Below are 16,928 nucleotides of genomic sequence, written 5' to 3' on the forward strand. Positions count from 1 at the left end.
TGGTTTCCCAGGGATAGGAGGTGAGAGGGAGGGATTACAAGGGAGCAGGAGGAAACTTTTGGGAGTGATGGTATGTTTACTATCTTGATTGTGGTGATATTTCCACGGGTGTATACATGACATACCAAACTGTACACCCGAAATATGTACGGCTTATTGTTTGTGAATCACACGTCACTAAAGCTGTTTAATCAACTATGTTTAGATATCAAGCACAAATTACCAATTAGGGCCTGAGAATGCCAGCAGATTGAGGATTCACCAAAAGGGCCAGCCCCACACCTGGAACCTGAGATGAGGAAATCTCCAGTGGGATGAACAGCTGTCAGTAACACTTTGGAAGTACCTTCTTCTGTCTTCTCTCCTTCTCGGGCCCTAGCCAGCTAACCAGTTTCTGGAAGGGGCCAGGAGACCTGGTGTGGGATGGACATGACTCTGGGAGCCACCCTAGCCCATGCTCTCTAGCTGCCTTTGGCAAGAGCTGAGCTGAGGCTGGGGGCATTTTCATAGCTCAGGAAGAGGAGGTGGAAGAGAAGCAACGAAGGAAACAGAAGGAGCTGGAGACGAGTTGGGGAGAGTAATTATTCAGAACTATGTAATCCAGGGGCTGGAAGGGAGCTAAGAGAACACAGGCTTCAATAATTCTTGTTTATCGATAAGAACACCAAGACCTTGACCTTTCGGTCACAGAGCTGGGGCTTTAATCCAGGTGTCCCAATTTTCCATCTACACCTATTTCCATTAAGCCAAGTGGCCACTACTTATGGTATCCCAGATGCTGGCTTCCATGTCATTCAACGTTTGTAGAATATCTATTTATGATAAGAATAAGATAGACCCCAGAGTCTGAAGGAGCTCACAATCTATCAGAGACAGATCTACATCCAGAGGTGACTTTAATAATGGAAGTAAGATTGTAATAAGTGCTATAAATGAGGTGCAAATGACACGGTATGAGAATATAAAGGAGGGGAAACCTTTCTATTCGGAGAAGAGAGATTCGGTGATGGAAGGAAATCGGGGACGTCCTCCCTGGAATGGCAATAAACATTCTTTAGCAGGTGCTCCATCAATGTTAGCATCCTTCCTCCCTTCACAGTATGACCCCGGCCTAACTTTCCTCAAGTCACACCAAACCCCTCTGCTTCTGAACAACACGACTGTGCTTTCTGCATCCGAAGTTCTCTCCTCCTGGAACGGGGAATGTCCTCCCCAGAATGAACGAGAAGTGACATGAAGCGGAAGGAACTCGGTAGAATATAAAGCATATGGTGACAGTTAAGCGCGCGAGCTATGGAGGCCAGCCTCACGCTCTTCATCTGCAAAAAGGAGATAATAATACGATTCATTTCATAAGGTGGTTGAGTGGAATAAAAGGACATCCTACAAAGCTTTTAGCATCACGTCTGGGACGGAACGAGCGCTCAGGACACATTCGCGGTGTTAGTGTGCAGCGCCCTTCTCCGCCCGCCCCGCCCGGCGCAGGAGCCGCCCCTGGGCCGCCCTGTCAGCGCCCCGGACGCCCAGGGCGGCGTCCGCGCCGCCACGTCGCCGCCTCCCGCCTCCTCACACTCGGGCTCACAAGCCCCTGCCCCGCGCTAGGTACTCGGTTCACCGGGCCGCGCCCGACCGGCCTGCGTCCTCCGATTTGCTCCTGCAGGTGCCTGTCGTCCTAGGCCGCTTCGGATTGGCAGCGGTGGGTGCGGAGGGCGGGCCTCGGGGAGCGTAGGAAGGGCGGGGACCCGGATGTGTGTGGTGGCGGCGGCCGAAGAGCTAGTGTGCGGAGCTGAGAGGCCTATGGATGAGGAGGACGCGGCGGCCCCGGTAGGCGGGGATCGGGGCGGGGTCCCGAGGCCTCGGGTCTCCCCGGAGCCTGAGGAGGGAGGCGGGGGTCCTGGGCGGAGGCTGGGGTCAGGGGCGGGGCCTTGCGCTCCGGTCGCTGGGCTTCCTCCCTGGGGACCTTCCTGGGCCCGTGCGGGGCCTGGGGAGACTGGGCGCGGTCACACTGACCGGACAGGCCCCCTGGCCCCCGGGTCTCGTTTGAGTGACTAGGCCGTGCCCGGGGCGGAGGCGGGGCCAGTGTGGCCGCCACTCGCTGGTGCCCGGGCTGTGGGGTTCCAGGCGAGAGATGGCCGTAGGTCTGGCGTCCGGGTTCTCGCTGGCGTCGAGGGCTGGCCGAGCGCCCGGGAGGGCTGTCCGCAGGTGCCTACCCTCTGGGCCACGTGGTGGCTCGGAGCTGCTGCAGAAGGGCGTGACATGCGCATTGGGATTGAAATCAGCCCCGCTAAGGCTTTCTAAGCACCTACTGTGTGCAAGTGACTGTCAGGCCATGGTGGAACCCCTCTCCTAGGGTTTGGGGGATGGGAGGAGAAAAGTCCCTCCCCTTCTTCTCACTTTTAACTCCCAGGAAAAATTTATTCATTCATTCATGTGTTAGCACTGTTGGTGTTTTAAATACTGGAGTCATCCTACTCCTGTCTCTCTTCACTGCTACCGTCTTAGCGGATGCCACCTCTCATCTGAACCCCTAATGAATTGTTGGCCGCTTCTCTTGTTTCTCGTATGATCAGTTCTCCAACCAACAGCCTGAATGATCTTTAAGATCTGATAAACCTTAAAATCATGTCATTTTCTTGCTTAAAACCCTGCAGAGGCTTCCCATCACACTTGGGATAAAATCCAAGGTCCTTAAGAAGGTCTGTAGGGCCTCTTATCTGGCCCCTGCCTTCTTCCCATCCTCTTCTTGTACATTCTCCATCACATTCCCTACACGCCGGCCACCCTGGCCTTTCTATTTCTCTACCATGCCAGCTCCACCCCAGGACCTGTGTCCTGGTTGTCCCCTCTGCCTGGAATGCTCTTTCTTGGGCTTGTCACATGCCTGGCTCCTTCTCATCTCAACTCGAATGTCACCTCCTCAGAGAGGCCTTCTCTGTCCACTCTATCCAAAGGGTCCTTTAGCTAGCGGTCACCCATTATTCTTTCTCGCATCGCTCTGTTTTCTCCTCCACTGTCTGACATTGTCCTTTCTGTTATGCCTGCCCCACTAGAATGAAAGTGCTCTGAGAATAGGAACCCCACCTGTCTTGTTCATGGCTGTATCCCTACACCTGGAACAGTGCACACAGTTGGAGCTCAGCAAATATTTGCTGAGCGAAAGGATGAGGATGGGGGTTGTTGAGGTCAGCCTGGGCAACTGGCTTCAAGTGCAGGGCCCTCTCTGCATTCTGGGTCGAACATGCTGCAGTGTTTTGCTCAGGGTCCTGCTGTCCCCTCAGTGGCCTTCTCCCCATGGCAGGTTTGTTCTCATGAACAAGATGGATGACCTCAACCTGCACTACCGGTTTCTGAATTGGCGCCGGCGGATTCGGGAGATTCGAGAGGTGCGGGCTTTCCGGTATCAGGAGAGGTTCAAGCACATTCTTGTAGATGGAGACACTTTGAGGTGAGTTTAGGGGAGTGCATCCACATTTTCCTTTCCGTGCCGGATCTCAGAGATGAAAAGAGGCTCTTTCAGAGGCAGAGGACTGTCTCCCCTGCCCTGGGAGGAGGCTGCTGTTGATCCTGGAGGCCTTTCCCAGGGAGCACATGCTGCTGCTCCTCCCTGCGCTCCTTCCCACCTGGTCTCTGGGCCGCTGTCCTGGTCCGCATTGGAATCACTGATGTCAGGGATGGGAGCCTGCTGAGGTCTCAGAGTTGCCCGAGTGCCTTGTTGAGAGGACTCCAGTGGGTCTGTGGGGTGTCTGGGTCTCCTGCCTGCATCTCAGGGTCGAGTTTGGTGAAGAGTGGCCGTTTCAAAGGCAGTGGCTTTCCTGTTTTAGGAAGGACAGTTCTGTAGTCCGTCCTGCCCGCCATCTTCCACTCCTTTTGGTTTGTGTGTTTCTGTTTGTTTTCACTTTCTTTTCTGGCCCAAACCCCTTCCCTGAGTCCTTCGAGCCTAGTTTTCTCACAAAGTTGTCCCTGAAGGGGGAAGGAAGTAGTACTATTTAGCCTGGAGACAAGAAAGCTGAGGAGTGGGGACTGAATAACTGTCTTCCAATCTACGAAGGGCTTTGGTACAGAGGATAGAGACCAGCCGTTCTCCAGCTCCGCTGAGGACAGAGCCAGAGGAAAAGGGCCGAAGCTGCAGCATGAGGGATTGAGGTTAGACAGGGTTGTGAGACCCCTAATAGGCAACCAAGGGAGGCTCTGCATTCTTTTCTTCCCGGAAATGAAGAAGCCCGGCTTGCGTTGGTCTGGTGTGGGTTGGACCCTGGCTGGAGGCAGCAGGAGGGGTGGGCGACCTCAAGTATCTTGTTGTGGTGTCTGTGCAGACGTCCTGAAGTGTGGCCTGATGGATCCTCCTGTGCTGGCCCTCGCAGGGTGGGGGTTGGGGATGCTGAGGCCCTCCCTCCAACTCCTGGGCTAGGCTGCTAATGGAGCTCCCCCCTCATTCCTCCTTAGTTACCATGGAAACTCCGGTGAAGTTGGCTGCTACGTGGCTTCTCGACCCCTCACCAAGGACAGCAATTATTTTGAGGTGATCAAGATAGTGGGTGGGCAGAGCAGGGGGTGAGATCTTTAAGCCCCAAGGAGCTCTTTTACTAGATTCTTGATCTGGTCCTTGTAATTTTCCATCAGGGCTGTCCTGTTGGCTGGGAAAAGGGCACAGGATAGTGTTGTGCCTAATCTGAGAGACAGGTGCCCTGGGGTCCTGTCACCCTGTCCCTCTGCTCTCCTGCCCCTCACCTAGGTGGGCTTTGACCCACTCCTTTCCCATGCCCTTACCCAAGCCCAGCATCTACTTCCTCTCCCTTCTTTTTTCCATAGCTTGGAAACCATTTTCTGGATAATTATGGTAAAATAGGCCCCGCTCTGCCAAGCTCTCCCTCTGAGTGCCCTGTCCCTCTCTGATTCCCATGTCTTTTGTCTCTTTGAGCTTCAGCCCCCTTTGAGGTCTGACTCCCCTTCCTGCATTCCCAGCAATTCATCCGTTCCCCCTCCTGCTAAACGTGCCCCGCTCTCCTCCCTCCAGGTGTCTATCGTGGACAGTGGGGTCCGGGGCACCATTGCTGTGGGGCTGGTCCCTCAGTACTACAGCTTGGATCACCAGCCTGGCTGGTTGCCCGACTCTGTGGCCTACCATGCTGATGATGGCAAGTGAGTTGCCCCCTGTGGAAGCTGACTCTGTGGATTCGGGAATCTTAGATAGGAAGGCCTACCTCAGGGTGGCTTTTGCCACTCCTACACCTATCTTGGGGTATTTTCATAGACTTTTCTGATCAGGACTTTCCTGATGGCTACTCTTGGAGGTTTGCAGACGTAGAGGGGAGGGTGGAGCACGCGCGAGGACATAGGTGGATGCCATGGCTGAGTGACTGGGAGCAGCGAGACAAGGCCTTGGCTGTTGGCACAGGGGAGAAGTTGGGAGGTCCGGCTCGGGTCCTGTGTCTGTGCTGCTCTGTCCGCAGGCTGTACAATGGCCGGGCCAAGGGCCGCCAGTTTGGATCAAAGTGCAACTCCGGGGACCGGATTGGCTGTGGCATTGAGCCTGTGTCCTTTGATGTGCAGACCGCCCAGATCTTCTTCACCAAAAATGGGAAGCGGGTGAGTGGGAAATCCTGGGTGGGACATAAGTGGCTTGAAGCTGTCCAAGGATTCATGGGAGTAATAAGAAAAAGTCTGCTGGCTGGGGCTTGCCTAGGGACCCGTAGGCTCAGTTCCCTTCTCCTTCAGTCCAGCCTCCGATGCTCCTGAAGTCTCCTGCATGTGGAAGAAGACACTTTCCCTGCCCAGGGGAAGCTGGGGCATTGCCCAGAAGATAGACGCAGAGGGGCGAGTTAGTGCAGTGAAGGAACAGAAATTGTGGGAGACAGAATTGGGTGATTTGCGGGAAGGTTTTGAGCAGAAAAAAAGAGGGGGAGATTGTGGCCTGGCTGCATGATAAGCTGGAGGTCCTCATTGGATTTTGACTGAATGCTTTTGAGGATGGGTCCTTTCTGTGTTTTATTTTCCTGGTTTCACTTCTCCTTTTCTTCTGTCTTCAGAGAGAGACTCGTAGTGGGGAAGAGATGGGAAAGGAGCAAATAGAAGAGAAAGACCCTAGCTCTCTTTCTTCCCCTCCCCAGCTCCATCCCCACCCTGGGAAATTGCCTGGGGGGAGGCCCTGCCTCGTAGCATCCTTACCTCAGCCCTTTCCTGCTCCAGTGCCTACTCGCATGTACCTGAAGGATCTGGCAGCAAGTCAAGAGACTTGTGTTTGCCTTCTAGCTCTGTGGATGCCGTGCTCAGCCAGGAGGACGTAGCAACTTTTTAAACTTTTCTGTACCTCTGTTTTTCTATCTGTCAGTGCGTGTGATAATTATTTGTTGCATCATCTCAAAAGTGCCCTGTGAGAATTAGATGAGCTGTGGAAAAGTGAGCCAGACGGCTGCTCCCTCCCTCCCTCTGCTGCAGGTGGGCTCCACCATCATGCCCATGTCCCCAGACGGGCTGTTTCCCGCAGTGGGCATGCACTCCCTCGGTGAGGAGGTGCGCCTGCACCTCAACGCAGAGCTGGGCCGTGAGGACGACAGTGTCATGATGGTGGACAGTTATGAGGACGAGTGGGGCCGGCTGCATGATGTCCGAGTCTGCGGAACTGTGAGTAAGGGGCAGTGGGGCGGGGGGGCTGGGCAGAACACCTGTGGGGCCACTTAAGTGTGTCTGGATTGTGTAGAATGGGGAGTGAGGATGTGTCTTTTGCAGGGTTTGGGCAATGGGAATGTTGGCAGGGTAGCCTGGGGCCCTGACATGGCTCCTTGAGTGCAGGTCTGTGTCCTCCTCAGCGCAGAGTCTCCTTCTTCCCTTCCCCTTCATTTGAGAGCTCAGGTTCACTGCTTTTCCTTCAGAACAAGTTGTAGTTCTCCTTGGGCTTCTGTGGTTCCTCCGGCCCCTGGTGCCCTCTGCTGCCCTGCACACCTGCCTTGAGAGGCTCGGGCTGATTTGGCGTCAGGATGCCTAGATCCCCCTTTGGCTCAGTCTCAGCTCAGGTGGCCCAAGCTTTCCGTTCACTGTGCTGTGGGGCAGGTGTGGTCACAAGTCCCACTCATGTGGAGGAAGGTTCTTTGAGATCTTTTGAGTGAGTGTCAATGTCAGTCTCTCCTGTCTTCCCCTACATTTTGTAGAGGATGCGGAGAGAGGCAGATGAAGAGTCAGTGAGAGTCCCTGACCCGCCAAAGCTTGCTTCTGTATACAGCTTGTTGTCATACCTGCTTTAAGCTCTCCCTGGATTTCTTGGGAAGTGTGTGGACCTTGAGAGAGGGAAATTCTTTTTTTCAGGAAGATTAGCCCTCAGCTAATATCTGCTGTCAGTCTTCTTTTTGCTGAGGAAGACTGGCCCTGAGCTAACATCTGTGCCCATCTTCCTCTATTTTATGTGGGACACCTGCCACACCATGGCTTGATGAGCAGTGCGTAGGTCTGCACCCAGGATCCGAACTGGTGAACCCTGGGCCGCCAAAGCGGAACGTGTGAACTTAACCACTGTGCCACTGGGCCGGCCCTGGGAAATTCTTCATATCTAACCCCTGTGCCTCATGCTGGGTTGGGAGTGAATGGATGCTGAGTCAGGAGTCTGGCCCTGACCTCTAGTGGGCTGCTCCAGCCTCCCACTTTGAATTGTCCCTCTGCTGCCCTCTTGCTCCCGACTCAACCTTTTTCTCCACCCTCTGGCCTTCTCACCCCAACCCAGGCTGTTTTCAACTCAGCCTTTGATAGCAAAACAGAAGCAGTGGGGGGTGGGAGTGGATTATGAGCAGGGCTCCTCCCTTCTGGAGTTCAAGGTGAGTCGAACGCAAGGAGAATGGCAGAAAGTGTGCCCTCCTGCTGCTTTTGACACTCTGTACCCACTTCTGGCACTGGGGGCCAAGGACTGCAGTGGCTACCAGCCAGGAGGCCTCAGATGCCCACTCCTTGGCCCTCATCTCTTTCCTTTCTTTTCTGCTTCCACCATCATTTTGACAACATCTACAGAGTTGAAGTTGGGACTGAGCCAGGGCGGTGTTCCAGCTCTCATCCCTGACCTCTCCTCAAGAGTTTTTTCCTGGCATCCTTTCCCTGCCTGGACCTGTCCCCACTCTGCTCCCAGCTTCTTCCAGGCAATCTTTTATAATTGATGCAGAATCCTGTAGACATTTATAGATAGCCTTCCTTCCTCTCTGCCCTCCCCGAATGCCCTCAGGCCACGTTTCAGACTTTTTTCTTCCTTGGACGTAAGCTGTTAAGTTTGGCTCTTTTCTCAGACCCTCACCCTAGCTTGGGACAGCTGGCACGTGCCAACTGCTCCTTGTGCACTTGCTTCTCTGGGAAGACTTGGGCATGAGCCTCTTGGGGGACCTGTGCCTCTTCTAGTCTTGCCAGCCACCTCATCTTTCAAATGAGGGTGACTTTTACCCGGTATCTTCCATCCCCTTGGCCTCTCATCTCCACTTGTCTCTTGGCCTCCTCCCTCTTGTCCCTCTGACAGTATTTCTGATCCAGCGATCAGAGTGTGTCAGCCTGGAGGAGCCTGGGAGAGGTCATTTGGGCAGTGACTGTGCCTCCTGTTTCTAAAGATGTCTATCACAGTTGTTTCTCCTCTTTGCCCTTCCTGTTTTCTATTCCCCTCTGTGGGAAGCCCTGCCCCGGGGCTGCAGACCTCTGCTGTTGGTGGAACCTGTTTCTCCTGCCCTGGATCATGTACCCAGTAGAGCGCCCTTTGGAACCACGAGGGTTTGGGAGAGGCTTTGATGCCAGCCAGGCCAGGAGTTCTCAGCTGGCATTTTAGGTGAGACAGTTCCTTGACATGCTGGACAGTTAGCTTCCCTGGTTCCCAGACATAGGAGCCCCCTCCCCTAGTCATTGTGACAGCTCACGCATTCCCAGATATCCTCTTGTGCTATTGATGAAAAAACTTTCCCAGAGAAAAGTGAAGAGACTTGTTCAAATGTCAGACAGTGAGTGAGTAGCAGACTAAGCCGATAGTCATCCATTGACCGCCCCCCCTTCCCACCATCTAATACCTGCTGGACCTTCTCCCCAAGCCCGCTCTGCTGCAGCCGCTCATCTCCTCTCCCCCCGCCTCCTCACAGGATGGATCCGGAGTTCCTGGTCTTCAATGCCCACTTCCCCCGAGGCCCTTCTAGTGAGTTTTCTTGGCTGCCTTGAAATTTCTGTACTCTTAGCCCTTTCTCTCAGTTTTGGAGTCTCAATCATCCTCTCTTTTCCCTTCTCACTGGCTCTTCCCATAAAGAAGAGTGAATTCAGTTCCTGACTTTTTTTTTCTTCCAGCATATCAACTGAAAAATTCAAACATACGGAAAGTTGAAAAAATAGTATAGTGAACACCCGTATACCCGCTACCTAGATTCAATAGTTGTTAATATTCAGTTGTATTTGTTTGAGCTCAGTATCTATATATAGTCAGACCTGGCTCACTCTTTCTTTTTTTTTAAAGATTGGCACCTGAGCTAACATCTGTTGCCAGTCTTCTTTTTTCTTCTTCTTCTCCCCAAAGCCCCCAGTACAGAGTTGTATATTCTAGTTGTGGGTCCGTCTAGTTGTGGCATGTGGGACGCCGCCTCAGCGTGGCTTGATGAGTGGTGCCATGTCCGTGCCCAGGATCTGCACTTGTGAAACCCTGGGCTGCCGAAGCGGAGCATGCAAATTTAACCACTCGGCCACGGGGCTGGCCCCAGACCTGGCTCTTTCTTGAGTAGAATTCTTCCCCTGCTTCGTGTGGCCTCAGTTTGCCCTCCTAAAGAATCCCCGCTCCCTGGAGCTCTGAGGGTGTTGAAGAATTGCTCCCACCTCTGCTCAGGGTTTGCTCAGGGATGGCGGTGTTGCCCCTTGCCTCATCCCTGCCCCTAGGCCTTGCAAAGTGAGGTAGTGGAGGAGGGGGGGGCAGGAGGTAAAGTTCAGGGATTAGACTCATTCTGTCTTTGTTTCCTGTTCCTAGCTCCTCTGACAACTCCTTAGTGACGGGGCAACAAATTTGGTACACAAAGGGGGGTGAGTGAGGCCCCACCCTCCCAGGGGTCCTCTCAGACCCAACCCAGAAGGAGACCGTGTTGGGGCCTGAGCTGGCCGTGGGGAGCATGTTCTTGTTCTTGTTTCAGCTGCTTCTAGGCCCTTAGGGCACTGAGCCCTCCCTTGCTCCTGTCAAGAGGGATTAGGGTCTCTGCTGGCAAGAGGAGGGTGGATACCAGCAGGAGAGAAGAGGCCGAGAAGGCCCTACCCCTAGGGGGGTGGGAGGGGGTGGGGTGCAGGAGGCGCTCTGTTCTCTGCTCTGCAGCCTCCGCTCTGTGGCATCCAGTCCACTTGTTTGGCCTCTGAGGGCTTTCGTCATTTGAGGGGAGCGAGGCCCGGAGGCAGGGGGCTTGAGAGCCCCAAGGAAAGGGTTCCCTCTACCCTTTCCAAAGATGCAGGGGAACATTCCTGTTGAATGGGCATTGTTCCAGGAGGAACACTGGGAGGAGGACTGTTGGTCAGTTGGGGTAGACTAATCTGGGGAGTAGTCATCTGTCCTAGGGAAATGGTGACCCCTTCTGGGAGACGAAGTGGCCATTGTAGTTGGAGGTCAGGGCCGAGAGGAAAGATCGTTTCCTTTTTTGTGATTGGTAGTTTAAGTCTGTTGTAGCTTTGGGGTGACTGTAATGTTTCAGGAGCATTAATATGTTGGCCAGTCCCAGTATACCCCCATTTCCTGATTTAGGGAACGGCAGAAATGTGCACTGATCACACACTGGGTGTCGGGCTCCATGCTGAGCACTCGACAGTCACTTCATTTATTCTTCCTACCCATGTTAGGAGAGGCAGGTAATAGTGTCCTCCTTTTACTGATGGAGAAACTGAGGCTTAAAGAAGGGAAGGTCACTTGCTCAAGGCTAGTGGCTAGTCAGTAATAGGAGTTAGGATTTGAACCTAGGTCCATTTGATTTTCTTTCAAACTAAAGAGGCATCTGAAGCACAGATTGAGGGACCAGCATCTCAGGCTCCAGGCCTAAACCTCCCCTCTTTTCCAGGCTCCTAACAGCCCTGGTCTGCAGAGGGAGCAGTGTACTTAGCAGGATCATCAGGGAGCCAGACTTCCCCACCCCTTCCACTAGTGCTCTGAGAAGGCTCTGGAGGGCTTGGGAGGACTTTGCCCAGGAGCAGGAGCTCTGATCAGAGAGGGTCAGATGACTTGTGGCGGCTTCCATCCTGAGGGCTGGGTGGGTCCTTGCTCTCTCTCTCTCTTTTTTTTTAAAGATTGGCACCTGAGCTAACAACTGTTGCCAATCTTCTCTTTTTTTTCCCTGCTTTTTCTCCCCAAATCCCCCCAGTACATAGTTGTATATGTTTTAGTTGTGGGTCCTTCTAGCTGTGGCATGTGGGGCGCCGCCTCAGTGTGGCCTGATGAGCAGTGCCATGTCCGTGCCCAGGATCCGAACCGGCAGAACCGTGGGCCTTGGGAGCGGAGCACACCAACTTAACCACTCGGCCCCAGGGCTGGCCCCTGGTTCCTGTCCTGAAGAGGGGAAATTGTGCAGGGACCTGGCCTTACAGGCTCTCAGCAGGCTGTCTGAACTGCTTGGCAGGGTGGGGTGGGTGTCAGTTCATGTTGGTGTGTTCTTCCTGGCCTTTTAGCGTGAGGAAGCGTCCCCGCCCTATCCGCAGACACAACTGCAGGCTGCCCTTCTCGGCCTGGCCAAGGCACAGGGAACAGTTGGGCGGGTTTTTCCCAAGGATCAGGATCTGGATCCGCTGTCTCTTGGCTCTGGAAGCGGAGAACACTGTGTTTCCCATGCTCAGGCCAGTTGGATGGAGTGGGTCAAGGGCAGCTGTGGGGTCCCCCACCCGGTTCTGCAATGCTGGGTGGAGAGGGTGGGCTGGGGGCTGCTCGGACTGGGTGGAGTGTGAGCTAGTTAATGTGCATCAAGCCCCACCCCTCCCAGCTCATGGGGAGAGATGCTGAGGAGGAGCCCAGGCCGAGCAGAGAAGACATGGAGGACTGCAGACAGAGTTCAAACAGTGTGGGCCTTAATTAATCCTCAGTAAATCAGACCTGCAGGGACCCCTTTCTGATGGGAAAGCAGGTGCTATAATGGAGTGTCAAGAAATAAATAGATCGAAGAGCCAGTGTCATCCGAAAGCTGTAAGGTCTTGGCTGGAGGGATTAGAGAAGAGCGAGCCTGGGTGTGGATTTCGGTGGTCTCCCATACATCTCTGGCTTTTCCCTGGGTGTCCTCCACCCCCTGCCACCTCCAGTTCTCTTTGGAGAGGAGGAGAGGCTGGACTTGAGGTGGCAGGGCTTTGGGGATCCAGGGCTGAGGAGGAGAGCAAGTCCCTCCCTTTCCTCTGAAGAGGGTGGTGAGGATGCAGCACCTGCCTCTGCTGAAGACGCACAGAGGCTTCCATGCTGGTGCAGGCGAGCCTAATTCCTTTCCTGTTCAGGCAGGAGTTCCTGGGGAGTGAGAGGCCAGCATCCCAAGGCTTGCCAGGGATAAGTGGAGGAGGTCCCCAGGGCGCGTATTTTCTTCAGGGCTGGAGGGGTGGGAGGGTAGAAGAAAGTCTTGAGGGGCAGTTTGGCTAATTAAAAAGGGATTAAGGAATCCCAGGTGATGGTGAGGGAGAAAGAGGGGATGCGGTTGAGTCATAGCCCTACTGTTACCATGACAACTGATAAATAAATCCTCCCAGATTGTTGGGGGTTGCCGCCCCATCATGCCCAGGCAGGACCACTGTGGGTCTGAAGAGCCCCAAGAGCCCATCAGTCATCTGCCCCCCCCACTCCAGCTTGAGAGAGCTGCAAGGGGCTGGGAGCACGAAAGCCTGCCTTCCTAGCTTTGTTCTGCCTGCTCCCCTCCCTCACATTCGGTGGAAGAGTGGAGCAGCTCGTTCTGGGTTCCCTGGCTCCCCTCAGCACCTCCCTGACCCAACCAGGAACAGCTCTGTTCAAAGCCAAGTGAAACAAAAGCCTTGAGAAATTCCGTCAGGCCCAGGCAGAACTGGCCTCTGAGCTCGTCTTGCCCCTCCGCAGCCTCTGGAGTTGGCACCCGCCCTCTGCATCCTCCCCGTCCCCAGTCCCCAGCAGGTCCCCTGAGAAAGTCGTCAAGTTTCCTCTCAGCCTAGTCGTCCCTTCTCCTTTTCTCTGTGTTCAGGGCCCCTGGGGTGGGCTTTTCCCAGCAAAGTGTCTCGGAAGTGGTGACATAGCCTTGAGACCCCTCCTGTGGTTCCTGGCGCTCAGCCTCCCTGTCTCCCCCAAGCAAGGCAAGGGTCTTTGGCTCAGTAGGCAGGTGGGCACAGCGTCCAGCAAGGGGCCCAGTCCTCCTGCTCATGCTGGCTCCTTCCATACCCCACCCATCCCTGTTTTCCCACGCTTGCTTAGAATGTTGAGACCCACTCTGTGACTCTGGGATCCTTGCGCTTTTCAGCCAGGGTTTTTGTCAGACCTGGGAAACAGGTCCCCAACTCCCTGGGACCAGGTTTCCAGGGCGGGTGTCGGCCTGCCCACTACCTCCCTACCCCGGCTCTTCCCCTCCAGCTGCTGGAATACTTGGGCAAGGGCAAGAGCATCGTGGACGTGGGGCTGGCCCAGGCCCGGCACCCACTCAGCACGCGTAGCCACTACTTCGAGGTGGAGATTGTGGACCCTGGAGAGAAATGCTACATCGCCCTGGGGCTGGCCCGGAAGGTGGGCATGAGCACTGACTTTCTACCTGCTGAGCCCTGGGGCTGTTGGGATAGGGCCGGAAGCTCCTGGGGAGATCAGGGGGGCCAGGCTGCAGCGGGGCTCTTAACCTGAGACAGGACACAGTTGTATGTGTCTGCTGTGTAAGGGTACAGACTCTGCATGACCTAGGACCTGAGAGAGGGGTCGTGACTGTACCACACACACCGACGCCCGGATGTGGGGTGGAGGCAGCCTATAGCCCTGGCCATGAAAGCCAGCACCTCCTCACCTTCCATGCTTCCCCCGCACCCTCGCGTGCCTGAAGGGTGTGAGAGGCCGCGGGGGTGGTGAGCAGCCTTCTGGGTTGTAGCCGATTCCAGAAGAGGGAAGGTTCAGACACCACTCTTGCCTGTCCTCTTTCTTGGTCGTGGTACCATAGATTTTCTTCTTTATGCAGGACTATCCCAAGAACAGGCACCCTGGCTGGAGCAGAGGGTCTGTGGCTTATCATGCAGGTGAGTAAGGGGCTGCCCTCGGGTGGCCAGGATTGAGGGGGATGCAGAGGCACAGGGACATCCATTTTCCTGGCTATTCCCCCAGCATCTGGCTGGGGAGACTTCCCCCCCCCCCGGCTGCCTCATCTCCCCTTCCCAGGCTGTGGTGCTTTCCTGTCCTCTGTGTTTTTCCTCCCAGCCTTAAAAGCCAGGGGGGCAGAGCAGGGGTGGAGGATCTCGGCCGAACTGGACATTCCAGGCCTCTGAGCTGGCTCCTTCTGCGCCTTTCCTGCAGATTCTGCATTTTCTTTTTTTGGTCGGCTTGATTTCCTTTAGGGCTTTCTTTAGAAAAGGAGGAGCCAGGAGCTCTTGGTCCCACCTCTCCCTCCCCTCCTCAGCCCCTCTCACCTCTCTGACTGACTCCGTGAGGGAGTGCCTCCCCGCCCCCAGCCCCTTGAACGGCCAGACATTGCGTCTCTTTTCGTCTTTGGTGCCCTCTTGCCTTCTGTCTCCTGTCTCTCCATCTTTGTTTCTTGTCCCCTCCCTTCCTCAAGCCCAGAGAGGGAGGTAGGGGAGCTCAACTCCAAGCAAGGGCCCTCTGCGGGGAGTAGTCAGCCCCTCCTTCAAGTGTGTGTCTTCTCCCCTCCCTCCAACAGACGATGGGAAGATCTTCCATGGCAGTGGCGTGGGGGACCCCTTTGGGCCACGCTGTTACAAAGGGGACATTATGGGCTGTGGAATCATGTTCCCTCGGGACTACATTCTGGACAGTGAGGGTAAGTGGGGTGGGGGTGCCTAGCCAGGCTGGTCGGGCAGGGGGTGGGGGCAATACCACAAAAGCTCAGGTTCCTTGGCCTCCTAGGTGACAGTGATGACAGTTGTGACACAGTGATCCTGTCCCCGACTGCCCGGGCCGTCCGGAACGTCCGGAATGTCATGTACCTGCACCAGGAAGGCGAAGAGGAAGAGGAGGAAGAGGAGGAGGAAGAAGATGGGGAAGAGATAGAGCCGGAGCACGAGGGCAAGAAGGTGGTGGTGAGTTGGGGAGGTTTGGGGTCGGCCTAGGGTTCTTGGGCCTTAGCAAGCCTGGCCCTGTGGGAAGAGGAAGGCGGAGGCGGGGGAGGGAGGGGAAAGGCGGGCACTGCTGCCGGCGCCTTCCTGTTCCGAGGTAACCTGAGTGCGCAGTTGGGGAGACTGGTTGGGAGGCTGGTTTCCAGCCTCAGGACGCCCTCTTGTGGTCACTTTCTGCATCACCCTAAGTCTGCTGAAGTGCTAGGCATCGAGGGTGATTGGGGTGCAGCATCCTCAGAGGAGAGGCCAGAGCTGCTTGATCCACTCTGTTCTGCACCCCCGCCCCTAGGTTTTCTTCACTCGGAATGGCAAGATCATCGGGAAGAAGGATGCTGTTGTGCCCTCTGGGGGCTTCTTCCCCACCATCGGAATGCTGAGCTGCGGGGAGAAAGTCAAAGTGGATCTGCATCCACTGAGTGGCTAGGGGCTCCTCCCCAGCCCTGCCCTTCCTCACTCTCCTCACCCTTGCAGGACCAGGACCCAGTTCCTGAGTTCCCCGAGGATTTGCTCACCCAGCAGGTCCCACGGGGCGCATAGTCCCTCTGCCCCTACCACACCAGGTCCCTGCCAGGCTCCTCGGTGCCCACGTTTCTGCCCTGGTGCTGCCCCCGTCGTCAGTCCCTGGGCCCGAGTCCCTGGCTGGACAGGAAGAGGCCCATAGAAGGGTATTGCAATGTCGATGGGTCCCACTTGCTTTAGCCAGTGGGCTCCTGCATTCCCTTTCCCCACTGGCCCAGGGGAGTGGAGAGGGCTGAGCACCCTGTCTCAGCTGCTATTTGGGCGTGAGGCTCTGCTGAGGGGCGAGTGGAGACAGCCTCCTCCGCTATTTACCACAGTATTTCTCCTTGCATTCTTCTCTTTTTCGTTCCCTGTCCCATCGTGTGAACCAGTTGCTGCTGTCCTCCCCCCTGGCTGGGCTAGGGGGGCTCTCTTGGGCCCTCTGTTTCCTTTCACTGCCTGCTGTCCCGAGAAGACTCCTGTAGGGTCTCCGTTCTTTTCTGAGAGCCAGCTTTCCGCCTCACTGCCTGCTCAGGCGCCCGTCCCACAGAGAGCCCGAGGATCCGGCCCCCCCAAGCTGTGCACACAGATAGGTGCCCATTACATGTTAGGGGAGTGGGAGGGGCTGTGAGGTGGGGACCTGGGGCTCTTGCTCCTCTCTTCCTGTGCTCCCATCCTCAGCTCACCTGTGGCACCCTTGTCCCTCATTCCTTGGGATGCAGGCTGAGACTCCGGAGCGTGTCTCTCCTACCCTGGTGACAGCAAGACTGTGAGCCCTGGACCCTGGCTGAGGGCGCCCAGAGGCAGCTCGGCCCTCACCCCCCACCCCAGCTTGCTGCCTGTTTTGCTTCAGTGTTTGATTCCAGCACTTACCTGTGTCTCCCACCCCTTGACCCCTGGCCCCGCCCCACACAGTGGCTTCTCCTGAGAGGAAGAGGAGCAGGAGCTGTTGGCCTTGGTTTGCACAGAGTGGGTAGGGCTTTGGGGAAAGGTGGTGAGCTGTTGTGCTGCTGGGGCCTCCCCTTTGGCCCTCCCGTCAGGCCCTGCACTATGATGTAAGAAATGTATGTACAGACCAGAGACGTTTATACAGCCAATAAAGATGGAGTTTCCATATTTATCAGTACGGCCGGGACAGGGGAGTCCTTCCCAGTGCACTGGGCTAGGGCAGGGCTGGAGGCAGGGGTAGCTTGCTCCCCAGGGACATGTGGACT

The 16,928-nt window shown here is 55.6% G+C and overlaps 1 protein-coding gene across 1 annotated transcript; it reads left to right on the forward strand.

The window, feature by feature from the left end:
• The first annotated feature begins 1,691 nt into the window (after window positions 1-1,691).
• Window positions 1,692-16,840, forward strand: SPRYD3 (SPRY domain containing 3). The gene is made up of 11 exons (XM_046656748.1): window positions 1,692-1,824; window positions 3,299-3,445; window positions 4,444-4,519; window positions 5,015-5,139; window positions 5,451-5,586; window positions 6,436-6,621; window positions 13,523-13,672; window positions 14,109-14,166; window positions 14,802-14,921; window positions 15,008-15,180; window positions 15,506-16,840. Exons 1-11 carry the CDS (start codon window positions 1,802-1,804, stop codon window positions 15,638-15,640), a joined length of 1,329 nt encoding a protein of 442 aa, XP_046512704.1. The 5' UTR covers window positions 1,692-1,801; the 3' UTR covers window positions 15,641-16,840.
• The last annotated feature ends 88 nt before the right edge of the window (window positions 16,841-16,928 follow it).

This window comes from Equus quagga, chromosome 1, assembly GCF_021613505.1.
Source record: "Equus quagga isolate Etosha38 chromosome 1, UCLA_HA_Equagga_1.0, whole genome shotgun sequence".
NCBI lineage: Eukaryota > Metazoa > Chordata > Mammalia > Perissodactyla > Equidae > Equus > Equus quagga.

Coding starts and splice junctions, on each gene's coding strand:
- SPRYD3 (XM_046656748.1), top strand. CDS start 1,802: ATGAGGAGGACGCGGCGGCCCCG. Junction 5,140..5,450: donor TACCATGCTGATGATGGCAA/GTGAGTTGCCCC, acceptor CTCTGTCCGCAG/GCTGTACAATGGCCGGGCCA. Junction 13,673..14,108: donor CCCTGGGGCTGGCCCGGAAG/GTGGGCATGAGC, acceptor TTCTTTATGCAG/GACTATCCCAAGAACAGGCA.